The sequence below is a fragment of the Podarcis filfolensis genome, assembly GCF_964270895.1.
Source record: "Podarcis filfolensis genome assembly, chromosome: Z".
In the NCBI taxonomy this organism is placed as follows: Eukaryota; Metazoa; Chordata; class Lepidosauria; order Squamata; family Lacertidae; genus Podarcis; species Podarcis filfolensis.
Genome location: NC_139617.1, coordinates 31870652 through 31886239, shown reverse-complemented (window position 1 = coordinate 31886239; position 15588 = coordinate 31870652). Strand labels below are relative to the sequence as shown.

Here is a 15588-nt window from a genome sequence, read left to right as displayed (position 1 = left end):
GTGAGCTGGAGAGTCAAGCTCAGGTCACCACCCTGACCTACACTCCATGGGCCAAATTAGAAGTGTGTGTGTGTGTGTGTGTGTGTGTATGACTCTAGAGAGAGATTTCAAGGGGCTGTAGCTCAGGGGTAGAGAATCTGCTTTGCATGCAGAAGGCCCCAGGTTCAATCTCAGCATCTCCAGGTAGAGCTAGGAGAAAGCCCCCTGACTGGAACCCTGGACAGCCACTGCTGGCAGTCAGTGTTTATAGTACTGGTAAAGGGTAAAAAGGTAAAGGACCCCTGGACGGTTAAGTCCAGTCAAAGGTGACTGTGGGGTTGTGGCACTCATCTTGCTTTCAGGCCAAGGGAGCCAGCGTTTGTCCTCAGACAGCATTCCGGCTCATGCGGCCAGCATGACTAAACCGCTTCTTGCACAACGGAGCACCGTGACTGAAGCCAGAGGGCACAAAAACATAATTTACAGTACAAAACAATGTGAAACAATGGTCTAGTGAAGTGGTATAAGACATCTTCCTATAGTTCTGTTTAATTCAGCCCTTTATTCAGACCCATAAGGACTAGAATCTTGGTTTATTTTTAGCTGCAGCAGAGGGACAAAGCACCTGCCTTGCATGCAGAAGGTTGCAGGTTCATTCCACAGTGGTGTCTCCAGGTAGGCCGGCAAAGCCCCCTACCTCAAGCCCCAAAGAGCTGCTGCCAGACTGTGTAGAAAGTAGTGATTGAGATGGAACAATTGCCTGACTAGTTGCTCTGAGGCAGCTTCCTACTTCCTATTTAATTCAGAACCATAAACTTTTTTTAGAGGAAGGATTGTAGCTGAATGGGGACAGCACCTGCTCTGCATACAGGTTCAATCCCCAGCAGCATCTCCAGGTAGGCCTGGGAATGTTTGCTGCCCAAAATCCTGAACAGCCACAGCTGCCAGCCAGTGTAGATAACATGATCTAGATGCACTAATTGGCCTGACTCTGTGTAGGGACTGAGGCTGTGGCACGGGCATTAAAAAGCACACCCCAGTGCCATTAACCTTAGTGGGAGGATGCACAGTCCGCAAAGCTGCCTGGTGTGGCTCTGGGTCAGTTGCTGCTCCTCTGCCTGACTTTCTTTGCGGGGTTGTTGAAAAACAGGGTGGATGGCAAACGGATCCTGATGCCCTGCTTTGAGCGTTTTCCAGAAGAGGCTGGCCATGTGATGCAAAGAACGAACAAAACTCTCCCTCCGCTTGGCCACCCAGTCTCAGGAGCACCCTATGGATCATTGCCACCCACAAGAGTCCAGAGAATGAGGGCTCCAGTCTTCACCCACTTGGCTGGCTCTCAGCTGACCAAACAGCTGTGCTGGAAGGAGCAGATGGATGTCACAGTCCAAAACTTATGGAGGGCACCAGGATGGCGAAAGGCTGCTCTAGACTCTGGATCATAGCATCCTACAATTGTAGAGTTGGAAGGGAACCCATGGGTCATCTAGTCCAACCAGGATCTTGGTCACCCTTGTGGGTGAGAGAACTTCTGAGAACTTGCTTCTGGCGAAAAAGAGGCAGCTACATTTTGCAGGGTTGTGTGTGACAGGGTTGGACCAAAGCGAGCCCAACCCTGGCCATCCTTCATCCATTGCTCGAAATGACTGTCATCAGTGGGGGCAGGGTGGGGGCAAAGGAAGAATCCTCAGATGGAGACCAAAAGCAATGCTTAAAAACATACTCCAAAGAACTTAAGAATTGAGATAGACTATCTCTGGAGCTGGAGGTTCCATGAGAACATCAGGAGAGCCCTGCTAGGTCAGGCCACTGGCTCATCCAGCCCAGTATCCTGTTTTCACATTGCCAACTAGATGCCTGCATGGGAAGCAAGACCCCTCTCCCCTCCTGAGGTATCCAGGTATTCAGAAACATTGCTGCCTCCGACTATGGAAGCAAAACACAGCGACTGTGGCTACTAGTAATCACTAATGCTCTTTTCCCTGAACTTGTCCATCTCTCTTTTAAAGCCATCTAAATAGGTAGCCGTACCTGCCTCCCACAGGAGGGAGTGTTGCAGTTTAAATGCATTACTTTATCCACTCTAAGTCAAACTTTCAGCTTCATTGGTTGCCCACGACTTCGACTGTGTTAAGGGATTGTGGGATCGCCTGGGGAAGCCCCCCTCCCCATCTTTGGGGCACCCAGCCAACTTGCTATCAGGGGGGTGGGGCGGGAAAGCAGTCGCCCAGAGAAGGGGGCTACCAGCCTAGGAACGCGCTGCAGCAAAGTGCCGTTGGGGAGACAACATCTTCCTTTCCTGGGGATCCGACTGAGCACACCTGCCCGGGCTGTTGCTAGCATCTTCTTCCCGGGGCGGGCACTGATGCTCCTCTTCTCCTGGCCCCTTTGAAGAAAGGGGAAGATCCAGGAGGGGGGGGGAGGAGTCTTACAAACTTCCTACGGGAGGGAAGCCCCCCTCCCCTCCAAGCCCCCCTCCCCCCAGCCCGGGACGCACCTGCCTTCTCCTCAGCAAAGGGCTCCGGGCATCCCGGCTCCGAAGTGCCGCCGCCGCTGCAGCGAGCTCGAACCTCCGCTCTCCTCTCGCAGCTGAGGCGCGTGAGTGGTGCGCCTGGGCGGAGGCAGAGGCAAAACCTCGCCAGGCGGCCAGTCGCCTGCCAGGCCCAGCGCAGTCGGGGAGGAGCCCAGACACCGCCCCCAGTAGCCTCAGAGTAGGGATGGGAGCAAGAATTGCACTGGGGGAAAGGTAATATTTTGATTTTCTTTCCTCGCTCTTTTCTACCCCCAATCTCTCTCTCTCTCTCTCTCTCTCTCTCTCTCTCTCTCTCACACACACACACACACAAACACAGCCTGATCATAACTCCAGAACTCGTGGGGATCCAGTGAAGCTGAATGTTGGGAGATAATTATTTATTCCATTTCTATCCCACCTGCTACTCTAAGGAACTCAAAGTGACAGGCTTGGTGGTTCTCCTCGTCTTAGTTGACTCGCCACAACAGCCTGGGAGGCAGCGACTGTTTCCCAAGGAGCTTCAGGACAGGTAAAAGAAAGTCCTTCTTTAGGTAGTGCCTAGTTAAACTGCGGAACTCCCTCCCGCAGGAGTCAGGGACCCACCAGTTGAGAGTGGCTTTAAAAGAGGATTTGACGGATTCATGGAGGAGGAGAGGGCTGTCAATGGCTATGCTCTGCCTTAACAGGGGCAGCAATGCTTCTGAATACCAGTTGCTGGAAACCACAAGAGGGGCTAACAGCCATCAGTAGCCCTCCATGAATTTGTCTAATCTTTTCTTGTAGCCATCCAGGTTGGCCATCTCTGCTTCCTGGGGACTGAGTTCCATTGTTTAACTATGTGCTGTGTATCATAGAGTAGTAGAGTTGGAAGGGACCCCAAGGTTCATCTAGTCCAGTCCCCTGCAATACTAAATCTGTGGGCTTTTAACAAAGTATACAGGCTTTTTACAATGGGCTGAGTCAGGCAGCTGGAGCAGCAAAGAGAGAAGAATAGAACAACAAGAACAAAAAACTCTCAAACCAGAAACAAACTCCAAAATCTGCACATTCTTCACATTTTGCACCAGCCCCACGCAAAACACCCCCAGGCTATGCTCTCTTTATAGAGACAAGGGAGCCTTCCAGAGAGCTGGCTGACTACCATTCTCCAGCTATGGGGAGAGGTGGACTCCAGACCCAAATCCTCCTCTTTTTCCTTCTGGTTTTGATGGAGCAGATCAAGACCTTTGCCTTCTGGGAATATATGGCTCGCAGCTGAGTAGCCACAAAAGGTAATGCAGGCCAGAGCACCTTTGGACCCCTATGGGATCAGGGATGGGGTCAGGGATGGGGGGAAGGAATCTCTCTTCCAAGTACCAAAGATTCCACAAGCCCCACACTCCATTGTTACTCTGAGCAGCACCTTCCTATGGCTGCCCCTGTTCTCAGGACCGGTGCCTCTCTCAAGATGCGGCAGGCACCCTCAAGCTGCACCCCACAAGCAGTGTTCTGGAAACACTGGAAGACATTTGTGTTCTAACAGGCTTTCCCAGCTGGGTGGGCAACTCTCTGCCGCGGATGTCCACTTTGCATTCATGGAATCATACAGTGGTACCTTAGGTACCTTAGGGACGCGGGTGGCACTGTGGGTTAAACCACAAAGCCTAGGACTTGCTGATCAGAAGGTCAGCGGTTCGAATCCCTGTGACGTGGTGAGCTCCTGTTGCTTAGTCCCTGCTTCTGCCAACCTAGCAGTTTGAAAGTGCAAGTAGATAAATAGGTACCACTCCGGCGGGAAGGTAAACGGTGTTTCCGTGCGCTGCTCTGGTTCACCAGAAGCGGCTTAGTCATGCTGGCCACATGACCTGGAAGCTGTATGCCGGCTCACTCGGCCAGTAAAGCAAGATGAGCGCCGCAACCCCAGAGTCGGCCACGACTGGACCTAATGGCCAGGGGTCCCTTTACCTTGGGTTACAGACTCTTCAGGTTACAGACTCCGCTAACCCAGAAATAGTACCTCAGGTTAAGAACTTTGCTTCAGGATGAGAAGAGAAATTGTGCTCCGGAGGCACGGCGGCAGCGGCAGCAGGAGGCCCCATTAGCTAAAGTGGTGCTTCAGGTTAAGAACAATTTCAGGTTAAGAATGGACCTCCAGAACGAATTAAGTTCTTAACCAGAGGTAACCCCTGTACTGTAGTTTTGGAAGGGACCCATCCAATCCCCTGCAATTCAAGAATTGCAGCTAATGAGCCCTTCTCTCCCCGCAAGGGTCCTTTTGCTCCTTAGTGACATCCCAGGTCAGTGGCAGTTTCGTAATGGACTCATTACGAACTTGCCTTAGTTCAGTTTAACCAACAAGTGCAAAACCAGGCATCTTTACAGGATTTCTGCCAGCAGTAAGGCCTTGCTGGCATTTAACACCTGTGCTCAAAGATCTGCACTTGTTGCCAATATACTACTGGGCCACATTCATGGGGTTACTGTCAGGATATAAAGTCCTTTACAACTTGGGACCAATTTACCTGCAAAAGCGTATATATGCCCATATATAGGTCCACTAACTCCACATATTTGTCCACTTCAGTCCGTGGAACTGGCTACAGGTAACCCCTGATCCTCATTTGTAAGAACTTGATTGTTCAGTGGGGCAGCACTTCACTTTGGAACTCCCCCCTACTGATATCAGGCAGGTTCCTTCACTGTATTCTTCTCAATCCAGAAGACTCTTTGTGTGTTCCTATGGAACCCACCAGTCAAGAGGATGTCTATCTAGATATCTATCTTCGTAGGGGCATTTGGCCACGATGAGAACAGGATGCTGGACAAGATGGGCCACTGGTCTGATCCGGCAGGCTCTTCTTATGTTCTTAGGATTGCCCAAAAGCACCTTTAAGAAATCATTAGCAAGCCTCATTCTGGGATCAGGGATGAGGCTTCATCTCTGCAAGGAGAGGCAGCAAACAGCGAACATTTGCAACCAGGCAGCCATCAATGACAAGGGTGCCCTTTGCCATCCACATGGAAAAAGCCAGCCTGCCACTCGGTGTGTGCATCAGCCACCAGCCACCCTCAATCCAGATGTCAAAGTGAGCCCACAACTCTCGTGTCAACCCCCCCCCCCCCAATTGCTGGAGATAGGCCAGTAAGGAGCCAGTGACTGCAGGGACCGGGAGGCATCTCACATCCTCTCCACATGGATCCATCAATGGAAAGGGCAGCCTTGCAACCTGAGCAAGGAAGTTGGTAGAGAAAAGTTTCTCTCTTAACACTAGACAACCAACAAAACTGAATATTGAGAGATTCATGATGGATAAAAGGAAGTCCTCTTCTCAGAGTTAAACCCTGGAACTCACTTCGGCAGGAGGTCATCTAGCCCAGCTCTCTGCAAAGAAGTTAAAAAACCTTTCCTTAAAAACAGGGAACTTTAGATGGGATTCCTGCATCGCAGGGGGTTGGACTAGATGACGTTGGGCTCCCTTCCAACTCTACAATTGATTCAATGAAAGGCCTGCCAGGATGAAACAGTTGCCTGCTGGTAGAATGTCAGTTATGGGGGAGTTAGTCTAGCTTCTCTAGGCAGGGAGTTCCAAAGTTGTCTGGGAGCAGCCAGCACTGAGAAGGCCCTGTCCCACGCGCCCCCCCCCACCAAATAGGCCCAGGAGTGAGTCAGGATGGAGGGAAGGGCCTCCCCCATAGATCTCAGAGCCTAGGCAGGTTTATACACCAGAATACAACCCTCCAGGTAGCCTGTGACTGAGCCTAATACAATATAATTTATTGGGTGATATTTTATTCTTTTCGGAAAGCGTTTTATTGAATTTTATCCACCTAACCCAAACAGCAAAACAGAACTTCATGGGGCAAACACATAAAAGCTAAACCAAGGCTTGCATGGGGTGTTAAATCCACAAGTAGAAATGATAAAGTTGGTTCTCTGGATATTTGTGGTAATATGCAGAGTGGAAAGTGAATAGTTGCAATTCCTGCCTTGTAGGGGGTTGGCCATATGACCCCTGGGATCCCTTCCAACACTACAATTCTATGTTTCTAGGATTTAATAAAAGTACCATCATAAGAAATGAGAGGTGGAAGAACACAGATTAACATATATTTGTAAATTCTGCCACCCTACTGATAAAGGTTGCACTTCCTATTCTCATGTTTATAATTTATATTTCTGTATTTATATATTTTTAAGCAAAAATGAATGAAACTCGAATCCACCCAATCACCCCCCAGTTTCAATAAATAAATAATTTGCAGAAGCTTGATCTGATAAACAATGGCAGTTAGACAACTTCATTTTGCAAAATTAGAGATAAGATAGCACAACGTCTTGAATTATTAGTATTTTTAGTCAGAATATTATGCCAGAGGAAACCTGATTGGTAGTCTGGGATGCAGCGAAAGCCCATATTCATGAATTTTTGATTTAAAAACCCCCATATAAATGGAAACAGTTTACCCAAAAGGAAAGAGATTTAATTCAAAACAATCATAGAAAAAGAAACAGTCCCCACTCAGCAATGAAACTCACTGGGTGACCTTGGGCCAGTCACCATCTCTTAGCCTAACCTACCTCACAGGGTTGTTGTGAGGATGAAATGGGGAAGAGGAGAATCAGGTACACTACCTTAAATTCACTGGAAGAAAGAGGCGGTATATAAATGTAATAAATAAATAAATCACAAATGAAGACATGATCTGGAGGCAGTGGAACAATTAAATTCCATAATATTGATGTATCAATAAATTCAAACTGAAAAATTCAAAAAAACACATTTGGTCAAATAACAATTGTTTGAACATAGTAACACAGACCATCTAAATAGCATTCATTATCAACTAAAAGATAGACAAGCAAAAACCTTAATTCCATCTATAGAACATAAAAATAAAAGGGCAACTCTCCTGCAGAAATAGCAAATTCTTTTCAACAATTCTATCAATATTTAGATACACTAGAAAACCCAACAAACTCAAGAACAGATTCATAAAGCCTTTCTAACATTCTGATGCCTAAAGTGTCAGCTTAAGTTCTCAAAGTCTTGGAATCAAAAGTCACCGAGGAAGAGGTACATAACATAATTTTTTCACTGCATATGGGCCAGATGGCTTGACCAGCAAATTCGATAAACCTTTCCCCAATAAAGTAAGATCTTACTATACAACAATGCATCTCTCTCAATAAAAAAACTCCAGGATTCATGATCAGAAATTATAATTCATTTTATTCCTAAACATGATAAGGATCCTAAACTACCCCAAACGTATAGACCAATTTCTTTACTAAACCAAGATGCCAAAATGGTCCTCAATAATTGCTAAGTGTAAATAAATATGTAAATCCAGATCAAACTACTTTTATAAAAAATAGGAAATTACAATATAACAAAACAGAAGTATTGGTTGAATTAAGAAAGAAATGAAAGCAAAAATCACTTTTTTTGTTTTGGTTGTAAAAAAGGCTTTGATACGGTTACATGGCCTATTCTAGCAAGAACAATAAGAATCCTTCAATAAATGATCTTAGTGGCAGATTCAAATAATGGATTGGCATCTTATACAAGGACCCATGAGTGAATGTTTTCATTACTAATTGTTACTTGTTAAAGCCATTAAAATCACCATTGTGGTGCATGTCAAGGGTGCTCATTACCTTTGTTATTGTTTGCAAAAGGTTTCTAGAACCATTAGCAAGTTTGACAAAAACCAACCAAAGCCTTCATGGAATTAACTTTGGCTTGCAAGGTTCAAAATCTCACTGTATGCAAATGATATAGCATTATCATTTACCAAACTAAAAACATCAATACGAAAGACATGGACTTTCCAAACACCTTTCAAGAAGCATCCAGTTACATGATCAATACTATTAAACCAGTTGGCTTCTGAATAAACTTGATAATTCAAGTGATAAATACCTTCTGCAAAGCCTTCAGATTTCAATACAGAAAGTCCAATAAACTACTAAGGGGTTTGGTTGCACCCAGATTCACTAATAACCCATTGATCAAAACTGCAATAATATAAGCATGCAAACAGATGAAAGTTGAAAAGGTGGCAGACACTACAACTCTCTTGGAGGGGCAAAATATCAACTCTCTCTATGAATATTCCACCCAGGCTATTCCTATTATCTGCTCTACCATCGGAAACAGATATTTTCCAAGCATAAAGTCTCTCTTTCTCTCTTTCTATGCTTAACTCTTTTCTCCTTCATATCATTTCCTTTTCTTTTTTTTCTTCCCCTCACTACTTTTATCGACAACAAACTTGTTTGATGTATGACCATCTCAGCTACAAAGTGTAATAATTTTTTATGAATATTTAAAAAGAAGAAATGTGAGAGCAAGTGGTGTGCGGCGCGCATGGCTTGCAATATATACAGAAAGGTAAGCCCATAATTGAAACCATCAGAGGCACAAGGAGTAGCAAGAGCAAAAATCTTTATATTACATCGAGAAAAATTCTCAGCCAATTACCTGTTGCTTACCCCAGATTTCTTGAAAGGCTTGCGGAAGAGACAAATGTCTTTTTTTTAAAAAAAATGTAGTCAATAAAATCCCACCATAGACAAAAAGAGGTCGCTGTTATTTTCCCTTCTAAATAATGGGTAAATTTCCCATGTAATGAGTTAGTTTTCCATGTAATGCAGCTCAGTATTGGGGGCTTTAGCTGCTGTTCTGCACTCTTCGGACACCAGGGTCCCTGCACTGCAGGGGCTTGAACTAGATGACTATTGAGGTTTCTTCCAACTCTACAGTTTTATGATTCTATAAGGAGGCGTTAATTTCAGACAATGGCCATATTAGAAGCAGCTAACAACAGTTGGAAACGACAAGTGAAGCATTCCAGACACCCCGAGAAATTAAATATTTGCAGTTTCAGAGGCCTTGGATTGATTCTCCCTCATTCCTATTTATCTCCTTAGAAGTGACGGTTCCTGAGAAATGGCTCAGCCAATGTCATTTTCATTGCCTTGCAGTGAACCCGCCCCCTCTGTTAGCCATGTTATCGCAGAGGGCAAAGCTCCCTTTTTGCGGGGGTCCAAGGAAGGCTCACCAGCGCTGCCGATATAGAAAGAGATAGGCAGGTTTTGCACAGTGGGTGCCGCAAGATGGCCGCCTCATTGCACGCGCCCCCTATTATTTCTCACAAGGGGCATCTCAGTCCCGGCAAGAGCATAATGCTAACAGCATGCTCCAAAAATGGCTCCAGATCTAAACAATCTTGAGGAACACACATCTGCAAGCTGTCAGTGTGACTTCTCTGCGCTTTCCGTTGACTATACATGGCCTTGCCAGGGAGGCGGGTGGCCTAGGAATCGCAGCAAAGGAATTCCTGACAGACAGACAGACATCCAACCTTTGCTTAACCCCCCACCCCCCAGTGATTGAGAGTTCACTACTTTCCAAGGCATAGAACCATAGAATTGTAGAGTTGGAAGGGGCCTCAAGGGCCATCTAGCTGAATCCCTTGCAATGTAGGAATCCCAGCTAATGGATGGAAAGCCAGTTGGAATTCCTCACAAGAGCAATGGCTGGATATAGTTGGAAGCCCCCGCCCAGGTGGGAGATTCCTGCACCTTTCCTGCACATCTGGGGAAATCTAGCATGCAGTGAGCGCCAGGCACAAGACAGGTGCTTGAATCTCACCTAGCATGGAGCAGGGGGTTAAATAAATTTTTATTTATACCCCGCCCTTCCTGGTTTAAAAACAGGCTCAAGGCGGCTAACAGCAAATATAAAACATTGATTAAAATGCGACTTAAAAACAGCACAAAACAGCATCAATATCAATAAAATTCAAAAAATTCAGGGCTCCCCAACAAAACGCACTTCCGTCATATTTATTTGGGGCTGTTGAATTGTTGCCAAGGCAGAGGCAGATCCCCCCCCCGCCCCGTGGTGCGTGGTGTGTTTATTTATAAACCTGTTTAATTTCCTTCCTTTTCTTTCCAAGAATGCTCAAGGTGACCTTTGAGATAATAAGACCAAATTCAGCCAGGAGAATGAGAGGCGAATGCCAAATGTCAAAACCACAGCAGCAGAGAAATAGGAGGACGCCACATGCTTCCCCAAACCGGAACATTAGGAGAGCCTGAAGGATCGGCCAATGGCTCATCTAGGCCAGCACTTTGTTCTCACAGTGGCCAACCAGATGCCTGTGGGAGACCAGCAAGCAGGACCTGAGCATAACAGCACTCTCCCCCTCCTGCGCTTTTCAGCAACAGGTATTCAGAAGCATTGCTGCTACCAGCTGTGGAGGCAGAGCAGAGCCATCATCACCAGTAGCCACAGGTAGCCTCCTCCTCCATGAATTTGCCCAATTCAAGGCCATCCAAGTCAGTAACCATCGCTGCCTCCTGCGGGTGGTCGTTCTGTCGTTCAGCTATGTGCAGCATAAAGAACTTTCCTCAATATGACCTGAAAACACCTCCAGGCTAGATTTCTGCTATGCGCTCTATGTGGGGCTTCCCTTGCACTTGGACCACGAGCTGCTGCCAATGCAGAATGCTGCAGCACGATTGCTGATGAGAGCGAGGCCTTGTCAGAATTATGATGCCTTTGCTGCTCAGGGATGTGCACTGTTTGCCAAGGTGTTACTATTAGTATATAAAGCCCTTAACAACTTGGGACCAGTTTACCTGCGAGGTCACCTTGCCCCACAGGTGGCCACTCAACCACTTCAAATAGCAGAATTGGCACGACTACATGTGCCACATGACACCCGCTCCACATTGGCAAGGAATCTATATTTTAGTGTGGTAGTGTCTACACTTTGGAACTCCCTGCCTCTTGGTATCATTCGGGCACCTCCGCTGTACTCTTCTCAGTGCCTGCTAAAAACATTCTTGTTTACACAAGCCTGTCCAGATGCTTAGAAAGTGTGTTTTAAAACTTGTTCAGCATTTTAACTTTCTGTATATTTGGAAGTATTGTTGCAATTTTTTCTTGATTTTAAAAAATCTCTTTTGTAGACCGCTTTGAGGTTTTTCCTACAATCAAGCAGTGTATAAATTTTATGAAATAAGCAAGAATGAAACGAAAGGCATTCACGCAATGGGGTCCTTCATAGCAGACGCCAATGAACCTAGGAAGAAGAGCAATTTGTGAATTTTTAGGTGAGGGGTACTGTTCATGCCCGCCGCATCTCCTTACCAGTTGGGACAGCTGAACCCGTACGTCACTGGTTTCCAACGGGGATTCGCTGCGTGGTGGAATCTTCCTGTCTGGGATGGACTGGCTTCCCCTGTGTTTCTTGGATCTGACTGGCAGCGACATGAATTCTTTCCCAGGGATCTCCACGTCTCCGTTCTGGTCCTGAGGAGAAGTGACGAAGAGGTCATTGCTGTAGATGGTGACACCTTAAGGCAAGGCAGGGGGCATTTCCCTCTGGCTGGAGGCCACACTCCCTCAGGGGTGATCTTCTGGGAGCCACATGACAGAGGCGACAGGGGCTGCTCCTTCTCCCTCCCTCACCCCCCATGCCCTGCCACTCTAGAGAGGAATGCCTTTCCAGAAAGGAAGGAGATGCAGGCTGAATGTTGCCTGTCATTACTGATTTATAATGGCTTCTCAGCCGTTTACAAGTGTAAATCCGTCTGTAAGTAAAACATGTGGTTCTGAAAACATTCAGAATTAAAATGTAGAATAAAACAAGCCACTTAAAAAGCATAAAAATTAAAATTTTGTTTTTTGTTTAAAAAAGATTAAAACCCATCAACTAGGAAGTTCAAGTACAGGGGGATGCTGGCCTAAACAGGCATGTTTTCAAGATCCCTCTTCCTCCTCTTCTCCACCACCAACTGATGCCTCCCTTTACCTTTTCTGATGAGAATCTCAGGAGCTCAAGGCTGCTCATGCGGTTCCTCTGGATCCTCTTGGGCCTTGCCCCTGAAAAAGCAACAGGAGATGGGTGGGTGAGCTGGCCAACTACCGTCTAGATTTGACCTTCATGGCCAAAAACCAAAAACCACCCAATAAAAAAATTAATTAACAGCGTAAGTCATTAATTGAGTTGCAGCAATATAAGGTCACCTGGGCAGGTGTCGTGGATGATGCAGTTATCCAAATGTATAGAATCACAGAATTGAATAATAGAATTGTAGAGCTGGAAGTGACACCAAAGGTCATCTATTCCAACCCCCTGCAATGCAGGAATACATTTATTTGTTTACTTCATAATTTTTTGTTAGTTGTGATTTTTGTTTGTCTGTTTAATTGCAAACTCTATTGAAATAAAATTCAAAATAATTCCCAAGTGGGAAGTGCTGTCTTCCAGGACAAATGCATGTCCAGATGTTGAGTTTCCTGTATCGATTCCTGCATTGCAGGGGGCTGGACTAGATGACCATTGGGTCCTTTCCAACTCTGCAGTTCTATGATTCTATGAATCTTGAATGCAGTCGTCCACATGGCATCAGAACAGACTTGGGAAATCTTTTACATGGCAGGATTTGCTTCAGTACAGAGCAGTGGTTCTCAAAGGGTGTGACTCACCACATTAATGTGGCAGGAGAGGATGGCAAGTGTGGAGGGGAAAATTCAAGGGCATTCAAAGAAACATTTAAACAGTATAGTATAGTATATATATATATATATTTGCAGAATATGGATAGATGTCTTTTCAAAATGAGAGAAAGAGTATCAAGAGATACCAAGGACAAATCCTAGTTGTGATCCAGAATCACCTCTCTTCTACTGTTCTCCACAATATATTGTTGTGAACAGGGATTTTCACCTCTGACAAATATGAAAGATCAGAACAGAGAAAGGCTTATTTGTGCTGATGAGGAGATGAGAGTGTCTGTCTCAAATCAGACCTAATATAAATGAGATTACCTGGCAATAGCAAGCTCACGCCTCTTATGCAGTTTGTAAGTGTACTTAAGGTACATATGGAAGAGGCTCACTTATAATTGCATTTTGGGAATGATTTACATTCTTATGTAGCCACATCATTTTATACTTTCTGCATGTCCCATGCTCATATTATAATGTATGTTATAAAAGTTCTATATTATAAATCAAACACTGCTAAGAGTTGGTCCCCCCCCAACATGCTTCTGTTTGTTTTCCAATGTATTAATTATCAATAAAAAAATCAGTGTGAGCAAATTTTTATTCTGAAAGTGTGGCCCAAGAAAAAAGTTTGAGAACTACTGATCTAGAGTATCATAAATTTTTATATATCACTTGATTGTAAAAAACACACACACCCTCAAAGCAATTTACAAACAGAATCAAACAATGCATTAAAAAAACACCAATCAGTTAAAAACTACCATTAAAAAAAGCCTTCGTGGGGCACTTTTTGCACTATGACTCCCATAATCCCTGGCAATTGACTGTGGTGGGAGTTGTAGTCTCTTCATTTGACGTTTTTAAGCAGAGGTTGGCTGACTACCTGTCAGGGATTATTGAGCCTCGCAGAGACCGGATCCCTCACGCCTTTTCCCGAATACTTTGAGAGCCTCTTGCATCAGTGACAAAGACACTTCTCAAAATAAGCGGGAGTTATAGCACCCCAGCCGCCCCAGAAATCCCAGCCGCCTCTGAGCTAAGCTGTAATTAAGTCCGACGGCATCTTGAATCAGCCAAAGAACTGTAATTAAAGCAACAAAACCGAGTCCTTCATGGAGAAAAACAAGTGGGCCTGTCAAAGGAAGCCCACAGCTTACATCTTTCACTGACAAAAGAGCCGAGAGGATAAGGCCAGCCCTTGCATCTCCCTGCTTCTGTTGGAGGCCAGAGCCCTGGCAAGGTCACAGCCAAGGAGCCAAGTTTGGAGTTTGTACTGAAAAGCGAATCTCCCAAATTTGCACTCATCAATGCAAGAGGTGAATGGAAACACAGCCCTCCTTCCAAATCTGCACTTGCCCCAAAATTTATTAATTTATAATTATTGCATTTATATCCCACCTTTTCCCCTCTAATGAGCTCAAAGGGGTTCCTCCCTCCTCATTCAATCCCCACAACAACCCTGTGAGGTAGGCTAGGCTGACAGAGGTAGTGACTGGCCTCTCAAGGTCACACCCAGGGAGCTTCATGACTGAACAGGGAGTTGAACCCTGGACACTCTCAGGTCCTAGTCTGATACTCTAACCACCACACGACACTGCCTCATAACCCACCACAACCCCTATTAGTCACAACCGGCTCTGCACTGAGATGGCCGGCTGGGGATGGGTTTTCCGTCTTCTAGATGGACTACCGTCCCCGGTTGAAGAGCCCCAACTGCCTCTCATTGAGGTGTAGGCAACCTTTTCCTGCATTCCCTACTGGGCAACTCCCTGCAGAGACTGTACAAAACTGGCAGTGAATGAGGCAAGGTCCCATATTTGGCAATGCCACCCCACTTCCTCTCTTCCCCTTGACCGCTAAGACAGCTGAAGAAGGGATATAACGCTCGAGAACTGATCATTCACAAGGAGCTTTGGGACTTAATCTTAGGGCCGCATGAAATTAGACAGAGGGCTGCAGGGTCTCTGCCCTGAATTGCAGGGGTTGGGCTAGATGACCACCAGGGTACCCTCCAATTCTACAATTCTATAACCGGGAGTGCAAGCATATGCATCATATTTCCACCTATTTGTACTCCGCCTTTTTCCTTGATAGGGACTCAAGCAGCTTATAGATAAAAACAAGAACAGCTAAAAACATAGGGGGAAAGCAACCGGTAACAAACAATTAAACACTGATTGAATTAAAACCACACACACACACACACACACACACACAGAGAGAGAGAGAGAGAGAGAGAGAGAGAGAGAGAGAGAGACAGACAGAACTCCTATTAAAACCACACAAATAATTACAATAAAAACAGCATTATATCAGCCCTTTCATTAAAAGCAGTCAGTTCCCCAAAGTCTGTTGGAAAAAGAAAATTTTCACTTGCCAGTGGAAGGATAAGGACAACAGTGCAGGAATCATAACTAAAGCTGGGACAATTCAGAGAGCCTGGCTGTCAGGGGACAAACAGGGACTTGTTTAGCTCCAGTGTGTTCTCAGAGCAGCCCCAAGTAGAACAGAGTTCCCTGCTTGAAGGTGCAAAAAGTGGCATTTGCTGACCTGCGTCTCCTTGGAGGTGTGCAAACAAGGTGGAGA

General features: G+C 45.6%; 1 protein-coding gene across 3 annotated transcripts in view; it reads right to left on the bottom strand.

Annotated features, from left to right (window-relative positions):
• The window catches only part of GPSM1 (G protein signaling modulator 1), a 56876-nt gene that overhangs the window by 16194 nt on the left and 25094 nt on the right, over positions 1-15588 (bottom strand). The window contains exons 1-3 of one of the 3 annotated variants that reach the window (XM_083596395.1): positions 15380-15515; positions 12302-12372; positions 11638-11799 (exon numbers count right to left, since the gene is read on the bottom strand). In XM_083596395.1, coding sequence (XP_083452521.1) covers positions 11638-11799; positions 12302-12340 — 201 coding nt within the window. In that variant the 5' untranslated portion in view covers positions 12341-12372; positions 15380-15515. Of the gene's footprint in view, positions 1-2476; positions 2607-11637; positions 11800-12301; positions 12373-15379; positions 15516-15588 lie in introns of those variants that run through there. The other 2 variants (XM_083596394.1, XM_083596396.1) reach the window with 2 other exon arrangements.